The 23172-nt window shown below is 38.2% G+C and overlaps 1 protein-coding gene across 3 annotated transcripts in view; it reads right to left on the bottom strand.

Moving 5' to 3' along the window:
* Nucleotides 1-23172, bottom strand: part of LOC123499709 (suppressor of fused homolog) — a 72164-nt gene that overhangs the window by 26032 nt on the left and 22960 nt on the right. For all 3 annotated transcript variants that reach the window (XM_045248115.1, XM_045248116.1, XM_045248117.1), the window contains exon 4: nt 18690-18918. In XM_045248115.1, coding sequence (XP_045104050.1) covers nt 18690-18918 — 229 coding nt within the window. The remainder of the gene's footprint in view (nt 1-18689; nt 18919-23172) is intronic.

The following is a 23172-nucleotide window of genomic DNA, read 5'->3' as shown; positions in this document are numbered from 1 at the left end:
GTTTGTGTGATGCTGATTCAGGATACACTGTAACCTTTGAGGTGTACAAAGGAAAAAAAACATTTACCAGTCAGTGAAGAGGGTGTCACGTATGATCTTGTGATGAGGCTTCTAGGTAAGGCAGATGTCTTTTACCGTGGTTACCATCTTGGCTTAGACAATTACTTTTCTTCACCTAAATTGTTTGAGGACTTGTGGCAGAAACATACTACAGCGACAGGCACAGTTAGGGTAAACAGGAAAGGTCTGCCTGATGAAGCTGTACGTGCAAAGTTAGGGCAACATCAGGTTTCAGAGAAGAAAAGGACCCTTACTCTGTGTAGCATACAGGGATGGCAAAAAGACCCCTGTGCTTCTCTCTACAGTGGCCAAAGCAGGGTTCACTACTGTGGAAAGGCCACGGAAAGGAAACAAGAAATTACCTTGCATTGCTGCAGACTATAACAAGATTGACCTGAAAGACACAAAGCTGTATGCATACCTTGGTGAAAGAAAAACACTGAAATGGAAAACAAAGTGTTTTTTTTCCTTGTTTGGTACAGCTTGTCTCAACAGTTACAAAGCATATAAAGAAAACACATCTCATTAACCCATTCTTTCAAGATACCACTTCATGGTCAACATTATTGAATCAATTGGTGACATATACTCTACACCAGTGGTTCCCAAACTATCTTACCTGACGCCCCCTTCTTGCTTCCAGTAGACCCGCACGCCCCCCCCCTCCCACTTCCTCTTTTGCTCATGTGAACTTATTTTATTTTATTGCATTTATTTCTTAGCATTGTTCAGGAAAACAGATCTCTGTTTGTATTAAATTTTAATAATGAAAGCCACTCAAACAAATAATAGTACATTCCAGAGAGACATTTTGATTTTATTATTCTTATAATCTATTAAAACATTTTTTTTAGCAGATGACTTCACGCCCCCCTTGAATTCTCTTTACGCCTCCCTAGGGGGGCGCGCCCCCCAGTTTGGGAACCACTGCTCTACACCAAAGCCTATCAAGGTTTGCCGCACTCAGGTGCAAATCCAAGCCAGCAGCAGGTCCTAGTCATGCAATATCACCACCAGATATTGATCATGATATGAAAAAGTTACCTGTAGGCAAGAAGAGAGACTGTGCTGCTCCTCATACAAAATGTGTCAGAACTTGTTACATGTGCCCCAAGTGTAACAAGGGATTTTGCCCAGAATGCTTCCCATCCTACCATAAGAAGCTACAGGAATAGGTAGGCTGCACACTTCACTTGACCTTTTTTTCCACATTCTTACACCATTCATGATTAGCTTGAAATGTTACCGTTATTATTTTTGTGAGGAAGTTTTGAATACATTTTTCTCCAATTGGTTTACCATTCTCAAATACTAATTTTTTGGATAGTTCCTGTTCTTTTTTTCTGTATTTATGAATAAGTCATGTCAAGAAGCATTTTATACTTTCTAAATTTTTGAAAAATTAGTGAATCCAATTGGTAAGAGAGAGAAACTTCTTTGCATTCTTTGTTCATTCTCTCTCCAAGTCTTCAATTTTATTATACTACATTATGCATATCTGCTTGCTTTATTTTTCATAATGAATACATTATTCCAAAGGAAACTCATCTTTCAAAATGATACAGAAATCATGAGCTTTGCTGATTTTTTTTCTTGGCAAAAATTAAGGAAATAAAAGAATACCTTTATAAGTTTATCTTGCCCTCAATTTTTTTCACTTTTGTTTGATTTTTTCATACATGTATAAATTAAATTTGGTCACTAATTTTTATACCACAAGAAAGAGCAACTTCTATGCTTCCTAATGATATATAATTGTGGCAGTGTTTGTTAAACTAATTAGACTGAACACTAAAAGAATCAAGGAAAATCTTTTTTGCAATTTACAACCCGTTTTTATCTACGTATTTTTAAATTGCCCACTCATTTTATGACGAGGTATGAGGGTTAACTCTTTTATTTCAAGCTTGGTTACTTTAACCTCTTTCATATAGACTGTCTCTCTATTACCCTATGGCCTTTCAAATTTGGATTCCTTAGTAAAGACCTCCTGGAATTTATCATTTAATAGTTCTGCCATACTTTTTGGGTCTTCCACCATCCTGTTCTCTCCTTTTAACCTTTCTATTGTTTCTTTTTGCCTAATTTTTCCATTTATGAATCTGTAGAACAATTTTGGTTGCTCCTTACATTTTTCGATAATGTCCTTTTCAAAGTTCTTTTCCTCTTCCTTCCTCACCTTAACATATTCATTTCTCGCTGCATTGAAGTTTTCCTTATTTACTGGATTTCTATTTCTCCTCCACCTCTTCCATGCTCCATCGCTTTTCTCCTTTGCCCTAGCACATCTTGCATTAAACCAATCTTTCTTTCCTTCTTCTTTAGGTCTACATTTTGGGACATATTCCCTGACTCCTGTTTTGTATATTTCCAAAAATAAGTTATACTTCTCTTGCATCGTCTCTGAGTTTTCCATCTCCTCCCAGTTTACGTTTTCAAAATAGTTCTTGAGATTCTCAATATCAGCCTTACTGTAATTTAATCGGTCTCCTTTGTATGAATCGTCTCTATCTTCCTTTCCCTCTTCTATATCCATTTCTAATATTACATGGTCACTCTTTCCCAATGGGCACTTATATCTTATATCATCGTTCATTTGTATACCCCTTGTAAAAACTAGGTCCAATCTCGCCGGCTCATTGTTTCCTCTGAATCTTGTGCATTCCTTTACTCTCTGGTCCATCATATTGTCTATCATTAGATTCAGGAATCTTTCTCCCCAGGCTTCTTCCCCCATACCACTTTCATAATTTTCCCAGTCCACTTCTTTACAGTTGAAATCTCCTACTAATATCACTTTTCTCCTTTCTTTAACGATTCTTGTTAGACTCCTTATTGTGTCATCTATCATGTCTTTATATTCTTGATTGGTCCATGAATTTGTTTTTGGTGGCACATATGTTACAATGATTGTTAACTCTTTTTATTAATATGCATCTTAACATACAGTACTTCTGCTTTTCCTTCCCCCCATTCCATTTCGTTTATCACCATCTCCCCCTCCTCCTTTACCCCTTCTGTCTCTTCTCCATACATAATTCCTATTATCCAAGTCTATTTTGATTGCCTCATTTAGTTTTGTTTCAGTCAGGCATACAATATCCGGATTTTCTTTCTTTATGTAATCTCTTAACTATAATTTACTTGATAAAACCCTGTCTATGTTCGTATACATCATTTTTAGTCTCTTGCCTTTATCATTTTTAGTTAAACTTGTTCCACTTTTTTCTCTTCCTTCTCTTTTATATACCATTTTCTTATCTTCTCTCTTAGAATTCTCCAAAAAAATGCCTTTTTTTCCTCTTCTGACCTTTCATTATCTTTTTCCCTTACTGTTGCTGCTATTTCTTCCTTTCTTCCTCATTTCTATTTTTCTTTATATAGATATCCTTGCAGCCTTCTGTTTCTCTAAGTTTTGTTGTTCTATATAATACTTCTTCTGTTTCTGCTTGTGATTTTAGTAGTACCTTAATTGGTCTCGTTGTTCCTTCTTGATATGGTCCCATTCTGTTTATTTCTTCTACTTCCTCTTCTAAGTTTTGCCTATCTTCGTCGTTTAGATATTTTAGTAGGTCTTTGACTGATTTAATTTCTTCTTTTTCTCTTCTTGGTCTATATTTTGTGTGTGTGTGTGTATTTACCTATTTGTGTATTACAGGGCCCGAGCTAAGCTCTCTGTGTCCTGTCTCCTTGTTCATTCCTGTCATATCTTTCTTTCATCTGATTGACACACACCGCATCAACGACATCACTGCTCAGTTTATTCCACTTATCAATGCTACGATGCGGGGGAAACTGTATTTTCTCACGTCATTTAGACAGATGTCCTTTATTAGCTTTTTTCCATGTCCTCGGAGATGATTACTTGTGGTCACCTTTATCAACTCTCTGTCCAGTATGTCAATCTTGTTCACCAATTTACACATAGTTATCATGTCTCCTCTTGTTCTTCTCTCTTCTAATGTGGTCAGCCCCAGCTTCCTCAGTCTTTCCTCATAGTCTAACTCCTGAGTCCTGGTACCATCCTTGTTGCCAGCCTCTGTACCCTTTCTACCTTCTTCACATTTTTCTTCATATGCGGTGACCAGACACAAGCTGCATATTCTAACTGGGGTCTTATTAAGGTACATAATATCTTCTTCATCATTCCTTCATCTAGGTAGTGGAATGCAAGGCCAATATTTTGAAGCATGTTATATGTTTTCCAAAAAATCTTGTTAATGTGTTTCTCCGGTGACAAAGTGTTTTGCACGGTTACTCCTAAGTCTTTCTCCTCATTGGTCTCTTTAATTTTCTCATCACCCAGCCTGTAATCCCAGTTTGGTCTGTATCTACTTCTTCCCATTTTCATAACATGGGTCTTGTCTATATTAAATTCCATCTGCCACTCCTTACTCCACTCATATATTTTATCAAGATCTTCCTGTAACTTGTTACTATCTTCCACATTCCTTACTCTCCTCATAATTTTAGTATCGTCCGCAAACATGTTCATGTAACTGTCAATTCCTACTGGCATATCATTAACATAAATCAAAAACATGATGGGACCTAGCACTGACCCTTGTGGAACTCCACTGATTACCTTCTTCCACTTGGACTTCCTTCCTCTCACCACTGTTCTCATTTCTCTTCCCACTAAGTAATTTTCCATCCATTTTGCTAGTTTATCATTTACTCCTCCAATCTTCTTTAGTTTCCACATCAGTGTATTGTGTGGTACTTTATCAAAGGCCTTTCTCAAGTCCAGGTAGATAGCATCCACCCATCCCTCTCTATGTTGTAGTATGTCAGTCACTCTTGAATAAAAACATAATAAATTGGATACGCACAATCTTCCTTTTCTGAAACCAAACTGTCTTTCACTCAGAATGTTTTCACTTTCTAGATACTCACTCCACTTAGCTTTACTTACTTCTTCACATACCTTGCACAATATACTAGTCAACGATACTGGTCTATAATTTAGCGGTTCCATTCTACTACCATTCTTATATATAGGCACAATGTCAGCTCTTTTCCACTCTTTCGGGACTAATCCTGTTCGTATGAAGGTTTCCACAATATCAAATACAGAGTTCAACAATTGATCCTTACATTCATTTAGCAACCTCCCAGATATGCCATCAGGCCCCATTGATTTATTAATGTCCAGATTGCTTATAATTTTCCTTACATCTTCCTTAGTAACCATGATGTCCTGCATTTGCTTTATTTCCGTAGGTCTTCCTCCCATAAAATGCTCCTCCTTTGTAAACACTTTGCAAAAGTTGTCGTTCAAAATTTCAGCTATATCTCCAGCATCCTCATATACTTCTTCCCGTTTTTACCTTTACTATTGCCTCCCTATATTTAGTTTTCCATTTATGAATTTGTAAAACATTTTGGGTCACTATCACAGTTTTCCACCACCCTCTGTTCATATTCCTTCTGTGCTGTTCTCCTTACTTCAACATATCTATTCCTTGCTGTTTTGTAAACTTCTCTTGATAATACATCACTGTTTTTCTTAAGTTTCTTCCATGCCTTTTCTTTGTTCTTTTTGCTTCTTCACAATTTCTATTAAACCACTGTTTATTATTTAAAGTCCTCTTTCTGTAATATGGCACAAACTTTTTCACAGCAGAGTTATACAAATCCATAAATTTATCGTATTTCAATTGCATATCCCTTTCCTGGTATACCACGGACCAGTCAATTTCATTAAAGAACTCCTTATATGGTTATAATTTGCCCTAATATAATTTAATTTTTCCTCCCTGTTCCACAATCTTATTTGTGCTTAATTCCGTATCCAGCTCAAAGCTTAGGACATCATGATCGCTTCTCCCAAGGGACATTTATGTTCAATTTCCTCTTTAGAGAGATGCCCCTGGTAAATACCAAATCCAACCTTGCTGCAACATCTTGTCCCCTGCACCTTGTTGGTGATCTCACCCACTGTGTCATCAAGTTATTTGTTGCTACCTTTAACAATTCCTCTGCCCACTTACCACCGTTCACCACTTCGTAGTCTTCCCACACTATTTCTTTACAATTAAAGTCTCTGACTATCATCACTCTATCCTTTCTGATGAGTTCTTGCTTCATTCTGTCTAGAGTATTTCTCATCACCATTTGGTACTGTTCATATTCCCAAGCATTGGTTCTGGGTGGTATGTATACTGTTATAATATTAATGTCCCTCTTGCCATCTGTTATAAGCATACTTATCACTTCCTCATTTCTCTTACTATAGTTCACCTCCTTCACTATCAGATCTTCCTTAGTAAGAACCATTATACCACCACCTCCTTTATTTTTCTATCATTTCTCCATACTTTGTAGTGTTTTACAACAAACCAGTCTAGCTTTATTTCGGGCCTTAGCTTTGTTTCCACTGCACACATTATGTCCGGTTCGTTATTTCTTAGGTAATCCATACATTCTAGCCTCTTAGACAGAAATCCATCTATATTCGTGTAAGTCACTTGTATTCCAGTCCTAGTCTCATTCTTCCATGTAATGTCTATTCCGTCTGTTTTATCCACCACTTCTTTAGCCTCCCATTTCTCATCCTCCAATAAAAACTTGGTCTTTTCCTCCTCTGTTCTATCGTCATTCCTCTCTTTCACTTCAGTTACAAGCTCTTTCATTTTCATTCGCTCATCCTGTGACATATTTCTTCTTATGTAAATTGTCTTGATTTCCTCAGAGTCCTTAAGTTTCCAAGCCCTCCTCAACAAGGCCTCAGCTGCCACCTGAGACTTTAATTTCAATTTTAATGGTCTATTCATGACTTCCTCAAAAGCTCCCAATCTCACACTTTCTTCTACCTCAGCATATAGGTCCTCTTCCTCCACAGAGATCTTATTCAGTAAAGACTTAATACTGTAATTTTCCCTATTCCTCCTATCCTGCCAGTTTCTGTTAGTTTCCTCCCTCAATCCTGTTATGATCACACATTTTTTCTTTTCAGCAATATCTCTCACCACATACTCATTTTCCTTTAGTGCCTTTACCATTTCCCTCTGCGTAATCCCTTTATTTTCCTCTTCCTGCTTTTTCACTATCTCCCTAAAGGACCTTTGTACCTCCTGATGTTCATGGTTTACTTCTTTCATCCAGGCATCAATTAGGTTAAGGCATTCCTCCTTCCTCAAGTCCCCTTTGGATATTTTTATCTCCATTTCTAGGAGTTTAGCCTTCATCTCTTCACATTGATTCCTTAGTTGTTGGTTTTCTTTCTCCATCTCTACTTTTTCCTTCAATAGCTCTTTATTCGCTATTGTTAACAAATAGATCTCTTTTTTGAACGAATCATTCTCGGCTATAACTCTATCCAGCTTTTCTTCTATGGACAAAATGTTTAGGAACTTACTTTCCAGTGCCTGAACTCTTGCATCCATATCTAATTTCTCCAGTCCTCTTGGCGTAGTTATAAAACCTTCAAAGTCCCGGGCTTGTCTAGACACCATATTTGTTATCGTCAGCTGATTACGGTCAAAACAATCCCCGCTCACACTCTCCTCTCAGGGACCACTCTCCATATCCCTCACTTTCAACACTATGCAACAGTAGAACATTAACAGGACACTATAGTCCGACACAAATATGAAGGCCGCTGAGGGGGGAGACCTAACGAGGATTCCCCGGCTGCGGTGTCGCCAAGCATCGTAGCACATGTTTCGATCTCATTATTAACTTACATCTTAATGAACCGTCATAAAAGTGTATTCCTCTAAATTTCTAATAAGGATGTATAGAGAGCTTTGAATATTGTTTTAGTGTAATGAAGACAATGATTTGGTATATATACCACAAAATGTAGCACCACTGCTCTCCAGCGTTGCTACTTTTCTAGGTTGGACATGGGTGAGGTCAACCTCCCTGACCGCTGATAATCCCCAGGTAAAATCCCTGTCGCTCAGGATGGAAGGTGAATATCTCGTCCGCGCTACTCGCCATCGCAACCTTCATAGTCAAGAGAAATTAATTATTTACAGCATCAACAAGTTCTGCTTAGAGGATTCTTTTATTATCAATGTGGAGGACACTTCTGACGAAGAACTGTCTGATTAAATAGCTGAGAGAGGATTATGCCTACAGGGTAAAACCTCTATGCACCTTAACTCTTACCTCATGGTGTGGAAAAAGAGTAAAATAAAACAACAAAAAGATGCATGTCTACTTGTCTATTTTAGAGAGAGAGAGAGAGAGAGAGAGAGAGTGTGTGTGTGTGTGTGTGTGTGTGTGTGTGTGTGTGTGTGTGTGTGTGTGTGTGTGTGTGTGTGTTCACTCACTGTTTGATTCACTGTTTGATCTGCTGCAGTCTCTGATGAGACAGCCAGACGAGAGCGAGCTCAGAGAGGTCTGAGACACACACACACACCGGGACAACAAGGTCACAACTCCTCGATTTACATCCTGCACCTACTCACTGCTAGGTGAACAGGGCTACACGTGAGGAGACACACCCAAATATCTCCACCCGTCAGGAATCGAATGTTATCTGGCTTTGAAGCCAGCGCTCTAACCACTGAGCTACCTTTTTTGTGTGTGTGTGTGTGTGTGTGTGTGTGTGTGTGTGTGTGTGTGTGTGTGTGTGTGTGTGTGTGTGTGTGTGTGTGTGTGTGTGTGTGTGTGTGTGTGTGTGTGTGTGTATTTACCTAATTGTATTTACCTAATTGTAACATACGGAAAAGAGCTATGCTCGTGTTGTCCCGTCTCCATATCTATTAATGTCCAGCTTTTTCTTAAAATCATGAATATTCCTTGCGTTGACCACTTCCACGTCTAAACTATTCCATGCTTCCACCCTTCTATGAGGGAAGCTATATTTTTCACATCTCTCCTATAAGTGGCCATTTTAGTTTTTTCCCATGCCCTCTCGACATTCTTTCATTCCACATACACAGATCTTCCCTATCCATTTTTTCCATGCCAATCATCACTCTGTATATTGCTATCAGGTCTCCCCTTTCTTCTGTTTTCCAGGGTTGGAAGTTGCATTCTTTTCAGTCTGTCTTCATAAGTCAAATCTCTTAAGTCAGGCACCATTTTCGTTGCAGTTTCCTTATGTGTTTCTTTAAGTTCGGAGCCCACTGTATTGTTGCATATTCAAGCCTCGGTCTTATCATTGCAGTAATTATTTTCTTCATCATTTCTTCATCTAAATATACGAACGCCACTCTTATGTTCCTCAATAAGTTCAATACTTCTCCAATTATTTTGTTTATATGTCTCTCTGGCGATAGGTCATTGGTAATTGTCACCCCAAGGTCTTTTTCTTCATGACTGGTTTTATGTCTTCATTTCCTATCTTGTACATACTCCTGATTCTTCTTTCACTCTTGCCAAACTCTATTTTCTTGCATTTTGTCGTGTTGAACTCCATTTGCCATGTACAGCTCCATTTCCATATTCTGTCCAAGTCTTCCTGGAGTAGTTCGCAATCTTTGTCACATCTCACTTTTCTTAACAATTTTGCATCGCCTGCAAATAGGCTCACATAACTGGACACCCCATCCACCATGTCATTTATGTAGACTGCGAACATTACTGGTGCCAACACTGATCCCTGTGGAACTCCACTCTCCACCAATCCCCATTCTGATGGTCTGTCCTTAATTATTGTTCTCATTTCTCTTCCTACCAAAAGTCTTCCATCCATTTTAGTAAACTGCCATGCACTCCTCCTACCATTTCAAGTTTCCAGATCAGTCTCTGGTGTGGTACCTTATCAAAGGCCTTTTTAAATCCAGATATATTCCATCAGCCCAACCATCTCTTTCCTGTATTACATCTATCACCCTCGAATAGTAACATATCAGGTTTGTCGTGCATGAACGCCCTTTTCTAAAACCAAATTGACACTCACAAAGTATGTCATTTTTCTCCAAGAAGTCTGTCCATCTATTCTTCACCACCCTCTCACACATCTTAGCTACCACACTTGTAAGTGACACTGGTCTATAGTTCAATGGGTCTCTCTTGTTACCTGATTTATAGATTGGGACAATGTTAGCTCTTTTCCAGTCTTGGGGCACTACACCTTCCCTTAATGAGGCATCAATTACTTCACAAACTTTTTCTGCCAATTGCTCCTGCATTCTCTTAAAATCCATCCTGATACCCCATCAGGTCCCACAGCTTTTCTCACTTCTAAACTCCCCATCATGTTCTTGATCTCCTCCACAGTTACTTGAAACTCCTTCATAATCCCTTTCTGTTCCATTACCAGTGGTTTGTCAAAAGCAGTCTCCTTTGTGAATACCTTCCGAAAGCATCCATTCATAGCCTCTGCCATTTCCTGGGATCTTCACTGCATACTCCATTTACTTCTAAACTTTCAATACTTTCTCTATTTTTGATGTTGTTGTTCACATGTCTGTAAAAAGCCTTGGTTGGTCTTTACATTTATCAATTATATCCTTTTCTTGTTTCTTTCTTTCTTCTCTTCTAATCAACACATATTCATTTCTTGCTCTTTTGTAACTTTCCCACTGCTTAATCCGTCTTTTCCTTCTCCACCTCTTCCATGCATCCTCTTTTCTTGTTCTAGCCTTTTCACATCTATCGTTAAACCAGTCCTGCTTTCCAACTTCTCTATGTTGTCTTATTGGTACAAATTTTTCTCACCTTCTTTGTATATTTTTATAAATTCCTTCCACTTTTCATTTGCTCCTTAGCACTCTTGAATTTCATCCAATTTGTCTCTTGAAAGAATTTCTTTAGGTTTCCAAAATCTGTCTTGGCATAATTCCATCTTCCCACTTTATATTCTTCATTTCTTCTAGATTTCTCTTCGTCTATCACCTTGAACTCCAAAACTGCATGATCACTCTTTGCTAAAGGGCACTCCACCCTCATCTCCTCAATGACCATTGGCTCTGTACTAAAGACCAAGTCCAGTCTTGACGATGCTCCTCTCCTCCAAACCTAGTATCTTCTTTGACCCACTGAGTTAACACATTTTCCATTGCCAGTGTCAATAGTGTATTTCCCATGTTGTCTCTGATCCTTCCATTGACCAGTCCTCCCAACACACCTCTTTACAATTAAAATCTCCCATCATTATAGTTCGTTCACAGCCACCCAACATTTCTTCCAGACATGTTCCTGTATCACTTATCATTTCTTCATATTCCTGTACTGACCATGCATTTGTCTTAGGTGGTACGTACACCACTATGTAGTGCCTCTTTTTCCTTCATTAGTTTCTGCTCTGATCTTTAGCACTTCTGCCTTTCCCATACCTTTTTCACTTGATCCACCTTTATATCTTTTTTAACCAGCAACATCACTCCTCCTCCCATCTTACCTACTCTATTTCTTTTCCAAACATTATATTTCCCTTCTCCAACCATCATCAGGTCTTCTCCTCTCTCAGTTTTGTTTCAGTAAGACCCACAATATCTGGGTTCTTGTCCCTCAAGTAATCGTTGAGTTCTAAAATCCCCGATATCACTCCATTTATGTTGGAATACATTACATTTCGCTCATATGTAAGTTTCTTTAGTCCTTTCTTGCTGTACTTTTCTGGGTTATGAACCACTTCCTCAGTCTCATATCCAAGATTCTCCAGAAAACTCTTTCTTCTCCTCTTCTGTCCTCTCTTCATTTTTTCAAAGCCTCCTTTCTCAACTCATTTAACATTTCTCTTTCCTTTTCACCGAGATCTCTTCTCAACCAAATCTTCCTTGTTGTTTCCTGCTGGGCTAGCCTCCATGACTTCTCCACCAATTCATCTACATCCTTTTGTGACTTAAGTTTGATTCTTATTGGCCTCATACCTTCTCTTGTGAACTTTCCAATTCTATGGAAGTCCTCTATTTCTTGTACTAGGTCTTTTCCTCCTCCTGCACCACATTAATGATATTATTTATCACCTTTTTATGTTTTTCTCTCTCCATTTTACTCGGTGTCTTATCCTCCTCCACACCAAATATCACCACACATCTCTTTTTGTCTACAGTTTCCCTCACCAATGTCTCATTTGACTTAATAACCTTCACCACTTTCTCAGCTATCTTCTCTTCTATGATCTGTTGATCTATAATTTCAGCAAGGCCCAAAGTTTTCTCCTGTGTGTGTGTGTGTGTGTGTGTGTGTGTGTGTGTGTGTGTGTGTGTGTATCCATCACAGGAGAACCAATACATAAACTGTTGAAAGACTCAAGCAGGATTACACACACACACACACATGCATGAGAGAACTATATAGTAATAAGAAACAGGAGGAAGTAGTAACAGAGACACACACAGAGAGAGAGAGAGAGAGAGAGAGAGAGAGAGAGAGAGAGAGAGAGAGAGAGAGAGAGAGAGAGAGAGAGAGAGAGAGAGAGAGCTGGAGAGATGGGCATTTCTCCACACTTCAGTGTTAATCCTATAATTGGGGCTGCGACGTTTGGCGATGCCGTCCTCTCTCAGCGACGGCGTGTGTGTGTGTGTGTGTGTGTGTGTGTGTGTGTGTGTGTGTGTGTGTGTGTGTGTGTGTGTGTGTGTGTGTGTGTGTATATATATATATATACAGTAATATTCCGCTTAACGAACGTTTGTCTAATGAATTTCCGGTTTAACGTACTATATAAAGTTAGATGAAAAAGTCCACATAACGTACAACCACATCCGTTTTATCAAATTTTCTGGGTTTGAATTTGCCAGGTGAGGGACCGAATGCGGTTGCTAGTAACACCACCTCTGGAGGTGTTGTTATTGTCTTATATATGCATTTATGTTCACAAAACAACATTTCTATTAGCTTTTTACAAACCTTGCCCCCAAGAAAGGATTGTTTTGTAATGCATAAAGTGAAATCTTACATGGAATACCAAAAAATAAAGCAGAGATGATGAGATCGGCCACAGATGGCAGAGACTCCGGCGACTTGGCCGCTTCTTCTTCTTCTTGTGACCTTTTTAGCTTGGAGTGTTGTCTTTCATCATGACATTACATTTGTTTCCACTCCTGTATTGCCTGCTATAATGGATATCATATCATAGTATTCATGTACGCTCATGCCATGAGGATAACCTGGACTCCATGGCAGTGAGTGATAGTGAATTACTAATGAAATATCATGGGTCCCAAAAGTAAAAGTTTGGTGAGAAACACACAAAATAGCTTGTATTCACATACTGATTGCACTTAGAAATTCAACAAACGAGTGAATACAAATGGTTTTCTGCCCACAAGCAACTCTTCCTCTTTGCAATGCAAAAAATCGGGCCTTGCGCCCGATCGGGTTCAGCGGCCTTAGCTAGAGCGAGAGAAAACGGGCCCCTTGTATCCTCTCTCTCTTTCTCTCTCCTGCTGTTGCCTATTCTGATACCAGTCTCATTCAAAAGTTATCTCCTCGTAACATGGTGAGAGACCTATAGAGAGGTATAGAAGTAATGCTCGCGGGAGAGGTGGCGGAATCAGACACAGTGAAATCACTTGCTATCACCCTCCATCGTTAGTGACACAGTGACGTAGAGCATATGTTTACTCCTGCCCACAAGCAACTCTTCCTCTTTGCAATGCAATAAACCAGAAGTCTCTAGATGTTATGGTTACCAAAATATCACAGGTTGAATGAGGTAGTATCATTGCGGTTTACGTGGCCTTGCGTCTGATCGGGTTCAGTGGCCTTGGCTAGAGCGCGAGAAAACGGGCCCCTTGTATCTTCTCCCTCTCCCTCTCCCTCTCTCTCTCTCTCTCTCCCTCCTGTCGCCTGTTCTGATACCACTCTCATTCAAAAGTTGTCTCCCTTTAACATGGAGAGAAACCCAAGTATAGAAGTAACGTGTGCGGGAGAGGTGCCGGAATCAGACACAATGAAATCACTGTCAATCGCTCCTACCATTTATGGTTGGTGACAGTGATGTAGAGCATATGTTTACTCCTGATGAGTGTTGCCAGCTCACAAGCAAAGAAAATGGGAAGAAAATAACCGAAATATAGCCGTAAAAAGCCTGAACATCTATCGACGTGCCCCGTGCCTTGCGTGATGAACGTCTATCAATGTGTCCCGAGTTTTGCGGGTTAAGTTGTTATTTTGAGCAATATAATTACCGTATTTTATGGCTTACAAGACGCACTTTTTTTCCTAAAAAATACCATGAAAAATACTAATGTGTCTTCCAAGATGAATATTGTATTGTAAGGCAGCATCCAACCTCAAGTGAGCTTGGACACTTGACAGATAGCGACCTGGATTTGTATGTTGAGTCATTACATTATGATGTTAGCTTAAGTACCATTCAATTTAGCCTTTTATATTATGTAAACTCAGTACTTAGGTGTTACAAGTATTTGCAATACCATAATCCTTCCTGCAGCCTACTCAGCGTGTGGAGAAAATGGGCCGCTCCCTCGTCTCATTGCAACACAGACATACATGCACACGAACGCACACACATCATGCCAGGTGCCTTTATACCTTAATTAATAGAACATCCAAATGGCTTATTCATTCAAGCAAGAGTCAAAACTCCACTTGTGAATTATATTCACAATAATAAAGCCTGTGAAGCACGACTGCAAAATAAAATAAATACAAACTGCAGCACTGACGTGTTCGGTTTTGGCAATTGGACAAGTGATTCCGTAATGTAAACAGGTCCAAAACATGCTGTCGCCCGCCACTAAAACAAGAAGAGATGGACTGTTTCACTGTGTATACGTATTTACCTATGGTGTTTTTATTTACATAGTTATAAATTTGTGGTGAGTGCTCTAGCAAATTTGTAATGAGTGGTGAAACAATAGTGTCTTGCAGACTCCTTGCTTCTGAAGTTTTTGTGTTCAGTGGTCGGGTATATGGTGAATGTGTTCTTGTATGCGAATGACTTTTTTTTTCTTAAAAATTTCTTTCAAATATTAGGGTGCGTCTTCCAAGATGCAGCGTCTTGCAAGCCGTAAAATATGGTAATTCATATCATGCATACAATAAACATTGTATTTATCTTATTTCAAATCTATATTTGGTTGGTACTTAAAGCATGTTATTTATTTTTTTTGGGTGGGGGTAAATTCATATCACAAGAACAAAATAAGCGTATTTCCATTAATTTCTATAGGAAAAATTGATTTGATATACAATTTTTTTTATATACAACGATCGTCACGGAATGAATGAAAATCGTATGTCGAAGTACCACTGTATATATATATATATATATATATATATATATATATATATATATATATATATATATATATATATATATATATATATATATATATATATATATATATATATATATATATATATATATATATATATATATATATATATATATATATATATATATATATATATATATATATATATATATATATATATATATATATATATATATATATATATATATATATATATATATATATATATATATATATATAGATACAGACAACCCCCGCTTAATGAAGGGGTTACGTTCCTAAAAAAAGCCTTCATTAAGCAAATTTTCATTAAGTGAATCAATTATAACAAGTTTAACCCCTGACTTGAGCTTCCATTGAGACTAAACAAAGCGAGAGTGCATCATAGTACAGTAAAGGGTTTAATGAAAGTAAAAATTATGAAGTTAAACATTTAAGCAGTTTAATTTATGACTAAGTCATTATAATGTACACTAATGTATGTATGTAAGTAACTTTATAATGTTGATGATCTTAAATTTATGAAGGAAGGGAGAGTGGAGAGGGGAAATACGCTAGCTGGCAACCTGTGGAATGTAAACAAAGGGTGCATCATTGTACTGCATACAAAACTTATGTACCACATTTCCTCTAGGCTTTCCATTTTATTCACTGCAGAGTCATGAGTTCAGGTGGTTCTTTTAGCTTGCAAGGAAGACATGATCTCACCAGCCATCTTAATAGAGTCTGCTCACTTGAAAATGGTAGACAGTAGATGGAGTCAAGCCATGGTGGGAAGCAATGCTATTAGTTTTCTCGCCTCTCTCATGTCTGTGAATAATATCCAGCTTCACTTTGAAAGTAAGAGACTTCCTGGTCTTCTTAGCAAAACTAGGCGACATTGCAGGGCGTTTTGGTGGCATGTTGAGCGAGGGAAAAGGAGCTGCTGCTGACGCTGCTATTGTTTTGAACTAGGTGCGTGTGTTGTCCACGAGAGGCGCTGGTGTATTCAAAAGCCTGTCAGCTTGCGTGATACAGTGGGGCTTTCAAACTTGGAAAAAATTACCTGGATAAAATTTTGTTAAAGAGAGTTTGGTGTTCATTAAACGAGCAGATGCTAGTTAAAGTAAACCTTCATTGTAGTGAAATTTCGTTGTGTGAACCTTCGTAAAGTGGGGGTTGCCTATATACATATATATATATATATATATATATATATATATATATATATATATATATATATATATATATATATATATATATATACAGTAAGGTCTCGGTTTACGTCAGAGTTATGTTCCTAAAACATGACGTAAGTCGATTTTGTACGTAACTCGAGTTTCCGTACATTTCAAAGCATATTATGGAGTTTTCAACCAATCATTGTTTATGGTCATTCAGGTAAGTTAAAGGTTATATTGTTATATTATTTACAACTATGTAAGAATATGAAACACAAGCTTGTTTTTGTTGTTGATTAGGGCCAGGAATGCGAAGGACTGCAGGGGTGGACACCTGAGGCCGCCAGAAGGGTGGGCAGGTCGAATGTTGTGATGCCCAGGGTGGACAGCTGGGAGCGTAGTGCAGTGCGGTGGGAGTAGAAGCGTGGGCAGCGGGGCAGGAAATGCAATAGGAAAGGGCAATAGGGATCAGCAGACAGGCGCAGACGGTGCAAGTCAGCTGCAAGTGTCATGTGGCCCAGGCGTAGGCTCCGGAGTTGTTATTGTTGTGATGGTGGGTGCACGAGCCCTCAAGGTCGTCAACCTCCCCATTGTCATGGTAACGGGCTTCCCATTTTCTTCTTCCCTCCCTCACACACAGCTGCTGCCTCCCTTCTCATGTCTTTTAACTATGTCCTCTTTTTCTTGTCGCGTAATGGTTTTCCTTTTCTTAGTATCACTGCTGTCACTAAGAAGTTTTCTCTTTGGTGCCATTGAGCAAGATACTAAGAACTTGAGTCAGTAAACGCAGAAGTAGGATAATACTCTTGCCAGGGGCGACGGTGTGGTGGAACTGAGGCAGGGTGTTATTGTATTCAAGCATGAGGCGGGTGGTGTGGCGGGCAACCACCAACAATAACAATAAATCCTGCACTTTACGATTTATAAATTTTCAATTTTTTTTAATCTTAAATTGCCTTATAGTGGACTGACGTAACTACGAGTTTGACGTCACTCGAGACCGACGTAACCCGGGACTTTACTGTATATATATATATATATATATATATATATATATATATATATATATATATATATATATATATATATATAGAGAGAGAGAGAGAGAGAGAGAGAGAGAGAGAGAGAGAGAGAGAGAGAGAGAGAGAGAGAGAGAGAGAGAGAGAGAGAGAGAGAGAGAGAGATCAGGCAGCTGTGTTGTTGACAGCACTTTCCGTCACTTCGTTGATGAAAAAATTGCTCATTAAGTCATGTCGAAGAAGAAAACCTAGCCCACTTTAGTCAAAAGAAGAAAGAATGAAATTGTACACCTCCAAAGTCTGGTAAATGAAGGCAAAAATCAAATGATTAGAGAGTTTTAGTTTGTATTTGTCTGTCGTCTGCACTTTTGTCAACCGTGGCACTCTCTCTCTCTCTCTCTCTCTCTCTCTCTCTCTCTCTCTCTCTCTCTCTCTCTCTCTCTCTCTCTCTCTCTCTCTCTCTCTCTCTCTCTCTCTCTCTCTCTCTCTCTCTCTCTCTCTCTCTCTCTCTCTCTCTCTCTCTCTCTCTCTCAGCGCAAGTTTCATTATCCTCACTTGCCCAACAACATTCAAACAGAAATGCATAACTAGCATTTCACTTTGCACACTGTGGGTCCAACCAGCCCAGGACACCAAATCCCCATGAGTGTCACACTGGTGAGCCCCACAGGCAAGCAGTTGAAACTCTTCACCTTATTACAAGTTTCGTAAATTGTAGAAAAAAAAAAAAAAAAAAAAAAAAAACGGGTACAACAGTATTTAGCATGACTGTACTTGATTTTATCATGTACTATATGGATGTATAACAAAAAATCTTTTTTGCAACTCCAACAGAACAATTGTGATAATCCCAGAAAACAACAGCATAATGTTTCTGATTTGTTATGAGAAAATCAAATGATACTTTCACAGCAACATAGAAGCATCACTATGTTCTATAGTACCTGGAATATTTCTACAATACAAAATGCTATGCAACTGTTTCTAAACAATCTGTCAAGAGTGGATAAATCTTTTATAGTTACCATGACTTTCAGTTTCCTCATTTCCTCATGCTAACCTTTGAACTAAATGACACATGATCAATTGTAATGCACTTTACCTTACTCCTTCATGTCACTTTACCTTACTCCTCATTCATCTTCTTTTCCACATTAAAGAATCTTATCAAATATGTTAGAAATGTGTAAACAGTCTCAAAGAATGGTATAATAATTACACTGTTGTTAGTTTCAAAACACTTCCTTACATACTCTAAACAAATGTGTATAGAGAAAGATGTAGTACACAAACAAAAAAAGATATATTGGCTGGATTCTCACCTTGGCATCCTCTTCATTATGTCCAACACACCCACACCATTCCAGTGTTGAGCAGCTCGCAGCTCCTCTGTGGTGACTCCCACAATCTGAACAAATTGCACACTACCATTAGGTGTGTTGACAGATCCCAACTGTGGATCCTCAGCCATCAGCATGTGTTGTACCCGGGACTCACTGTTGTCAAGTGGGCAGTGCCAGGACACATGATCACCCACACACAGGATAGATTCTGGAAGGATAATCATTGTTTTAGTAAATTATCTTCTGGCAATGATTATACTGCTTGTAATTTGTAAATGGTAAAAACAAAGTAGTAATCTAATTTATTTTCAGACTCGTGATAGACATAAATACAAATTGTGAAAAAGTGAACTCTTCTCAAACACTGGGTTATCACAGATTTAGGAAGGCAGCAACAAGAAGATACAGCTACAACACATATTCCATTGACAAAAAGATAATTCACAAATATAAATGGAGACTAAGACACACCCAGGAATTTGCAAATGTGTAAACTAATTAAAAATAAAGTATCATTTAAAGATTTAAATAAGTACTCTTAAAAATAGGAATTTAAAATGAGTGCATATTAATAGCATCATGGAAGGTGCAGAATGAGTGTTAATGCTAATGAAGTAGTGAAGAATAAGGCAAGAAAGCAATACCCAAGCCAAAACTGCAGTCACAGATAGAATAAATGACTAAAAAAGTGACAACAGTAACCTCTGATATATAATCTGACAAAGAGGCAAGAAGTACAGTGCCAGAGGAAAAGAGGAAAGCAATTACTGCACTTAAACATAAAAGTAAAGGTTAGAAGAATAAGTGTAATAGTTATAACAAGATATTTGTTAACTGTACCAGAAGAAAAAAAGTTTATTATAACAGAGTCCGAACTGAAATATTTATGGATATGACTGTGGCAAAGAACAAGGAGAATTTACTTGAAAATGCTATATGGATCATAATTTTTCAAACTTTAATGGTAAAAGAGTGTTTATGAAAGGATATAAAGTTAAATGTTGTTTTTATGGATACAGAAAAGCATATGAAAAGATTAATAGGGAAGCTCTTCACATTGTTCTTAAAATTATGGTGCATGAGATCAGTTGCTGAAGTACTTCAATACAAGAAAATGTCTGAGAGTGGGTAGAGGGAGAATCTCATCTTCATTTCCTTTAGTATATTATTTCACAACACTTTCTTTATCCTCATTTTCATTCCAAAACTGGATGTTACCTCTATGCACACTTGCTCTCGTACCCAGGCTCTTGAGTCTTCCAAGTTTCCCACTATCTGTATATGACTTCAGAGTCGCTGTCTTATAACTAAATTTACCTGTGCCATATACATCTCACCTAATTCCTTTGACCATAAGAAATTCTTTGAGACCTTAACTTCCAAAGAGGAGCACATTCTGGCTCTTTTTCCTTTGGTGGATATCTCCATTATTGGAGACTTCAATGGTCACCACCAGTTTTGGCTTTCCTCTCCCTTCACTGACCATCCAGGTGAAGTAGCTTTAAATTTTGCTATCCTCTATAACATAGAGCATTGCTTCCAAACCTGTGGTATGTGTATTACTAGTGGTAGGTGAAGTTCTTCCAGGTGGTGAACACTTTTGGGATCATTTGCAATTTTTAGTTCAATTAAATTTATTAATTTCTTGGAAAAATAATTATTACCTTACACAAGATAATCTGGCACTGATCAACTGGTGGGCAAGAAATAGATTAAACTGAGCTGTGTTCTTTGTTGTTAGTTCAATTGTGACATACTTGTGAATAAATTGATATTTTCTGGAATTGAATTATTCTGGAACCAGGTGGTACACAGGGACTGTATGGTACCTACTAGTAATACTGACTCAGGAAAAGTTTGGGAACCTCTGACCTAAAACAATTGGTACAACACCATACTACTTGTATTCCTGACCGTCTTGGAGATACGGCCAACGTTCTTGACCTTTTTCTAATCTTTAATACTGCTTATGCCGTTTCCCTATCTTCTCTATTGAGTTCCTTCAATAATAATTTAATATCTGTATCTTGTAATATCTTCCAATAACAATCTAATATCTGTATCTTGTCCTATCACTCCAATCCCTTCCAAGCATCCCCAAAGCAGAGATGCCTCCTGCATTTTGTCTCTGCTCGCTGGGGGAGACCTGAGAGGGTAATATGCTTATTTCCCTTGGAATGACTACTGCTTCCATCTCAGAGATCCATTTCTGTGTGCTAAGTGCATTACAGAGGTGATAGTGTCTGGCATGGAGGCATAAATTCCTCACTCTTTCTCACAACCCAAATCTTCCAATCCTTGGTTTAACATTGGCTGTTCTCATACTATACAAGATGAAGAGGTGGCCACAAGAGGTACTTAAAACTCTCCATCACCTGAAACTAATGCACTTTATATTTCATGCCAAGTCTGTTCTCCAACTAGTCAAAAAAAAACCCTTCATTAATAGAAAGTGTCAAAATCTTTTAAGATACAACTCCATCCCTTACGACTTTGGTACCAAGTCAAAAAACATCCTCAATAATTTTTATTTTTCATCCTTCCCTCCCTTATTTAATCCTGATGAGATCACTGCCATCTTGTCTATTTCTAAAACTGAACCTTAAATAAAAGCTCTACAGTGGATGATTCAGGGCTTGTTCCTCCCTATCACTACTTCATACTACCCATTAATTCACAATTATATTTTCCATGCCCATGTTGCCCTAAACCGTTGCAAGTATCATGATCCTGAGGGATCCATGATCCCTCCTATTGTTCTAAAAAATGTTCTCTGTGATTGCACTTTGCTTAGTCAAACTCTTTCAACTGTCTATCAATATCAACCTTTCCTTCTTGCTGAAAATTTTATTATACGACCTTTCAAACAATTTTTCCCTCTTTTCAATGACATTCAATTGACCCTCTCTTCTACACTGAACATCCTCAGTTTGCCCTTTATCTATGATCTAAACTGGAAAGTGAACATCTCATCTCTAGCTAAGACAGCTTCTGTGAAGCTTAGTGTTCTGAGTCATTCCTGCCAGTTTTTTCCCTCCCCCAAACTACTAACTCTGCACAGGAGCCTTATTCATCCATGTATGAAGTATGGTTAACATGTATAGGGAGAAGGGGATGGTTCCACACATGCTGCTGTTTTAGATAGGGTGCAATTAAAAGCTTTTTGTCTTATGATCTTCTCTCTTCTGACTGTTTTCAGCCTCTTGCTCCCCAATGCAAAGTTGCATCTTTTGCTATCTTCTATAATTTTCATGCCAACTACTTTTTTGGTTTTGCTAAGTGCATCCCTCCCTCTTTCTGCACCTTGCAGCACAATACTTTTTTTTCTTTCTCTCATCCCTATTCTGTCCATCTCTCTAATGCACGAGTTAACCAATATTCTCAATCATTCATGCCCTTCTCTGGTAAATCCTGTAACACCCTGACTGCTTCTGTATTTCTATCTTCCTATGACTTGAACTGATTTAAGAAGAAAGTTTCAAGATATTTGTCCAATACATTTAGCAAAGTTTTTTGAGCCTCAGTGGGCCTTTTTTGTTTAAATTTTTTGTTGCCCTTGGCTGGTTCCCCTATTCCATAAAAAAAAAAAAAAAAATACTTTCCTCATCTACAGCCTTCCCAATCTAAGCAATCCACTACATACTAGCTTCTTTCTTACCTCAACAGGAGGTAGGAGAGACTTGCTGAAATGATAATTTACTCCCAGCAAGGTCTAATAGCACTAGTTTAGGGGGGTGTTGTGAACCTTCCATTAAAGCTAGTTGTGATCTCGCTAAACGTTTCCCTTTGTGTCTCATAACTCAAGGGGAAAGTCACAGCCTACCCTCTAAAGACAACTCTCCTTCACACAAAACTACATGCACTTACCACACACATACACCCTTCACTTAAAATTAAAAATTTAAATAATGGCAACTCCAAATCCGGCCTCGGTGTCCCCCTCTGGGGAGGGGATCAGAAATGTTGTCAGCTCAGATTGATCTCTCGTTGGCAACCCAAAATGTCTTAACATCTCCCTCAACTTTTTCTTCATTAACTTCTGCAACATTCACTGTCTTAGATAAAATTTTTAATATCTAGAACACCACCTCTCCTCTATCTACTAAACCTCATCTTGTTTTCCTCAACTGAAACACAGTTGTCTGAGGCAACTGACAGTAACCCTCTCTCTGTTCCCTCCTACTTTCTGTATTTTAATTTTTGTTCCAAAGCTGGATGTTGCGTCTATGTGCACAATGATTTAACTTGCTCTCATGCCCACGCTCTTGAATCTTACGGATTTTCCACTATCTGGCTTAGACTCAATAGTCACTCTCTAACTAAATTTATCTGTGCTGTTTATCTCTCCCCTAACTTCTATGACTATAGTAAATTCTTTGACTATCTAACTTCCAAAGTGGAGCACATTCTGTCCCTCTACCCTTTTGCAGAGATTTCCATCCTTGGAGATTTCAATGTTCAC

The sequence above is a fragment of the Portunus trituberculatus genome, chromosome 50 (assembly GCF_017591435.1).
Source record: "Portunus trituberculatus isolate SZX2019 chromosome 50, ASM1759143v1, whole genome shotgun sequence".
Taxonomy (NCBI): Eukaryota; Metazoa; Arthropoda; class Malacostraca; order Decapoda; family Portunidae; genus Portunus; species Portunus trituberculatus.
This window is presented reverse-complemented; position numbering and strand designations above follow the sequence as displayed.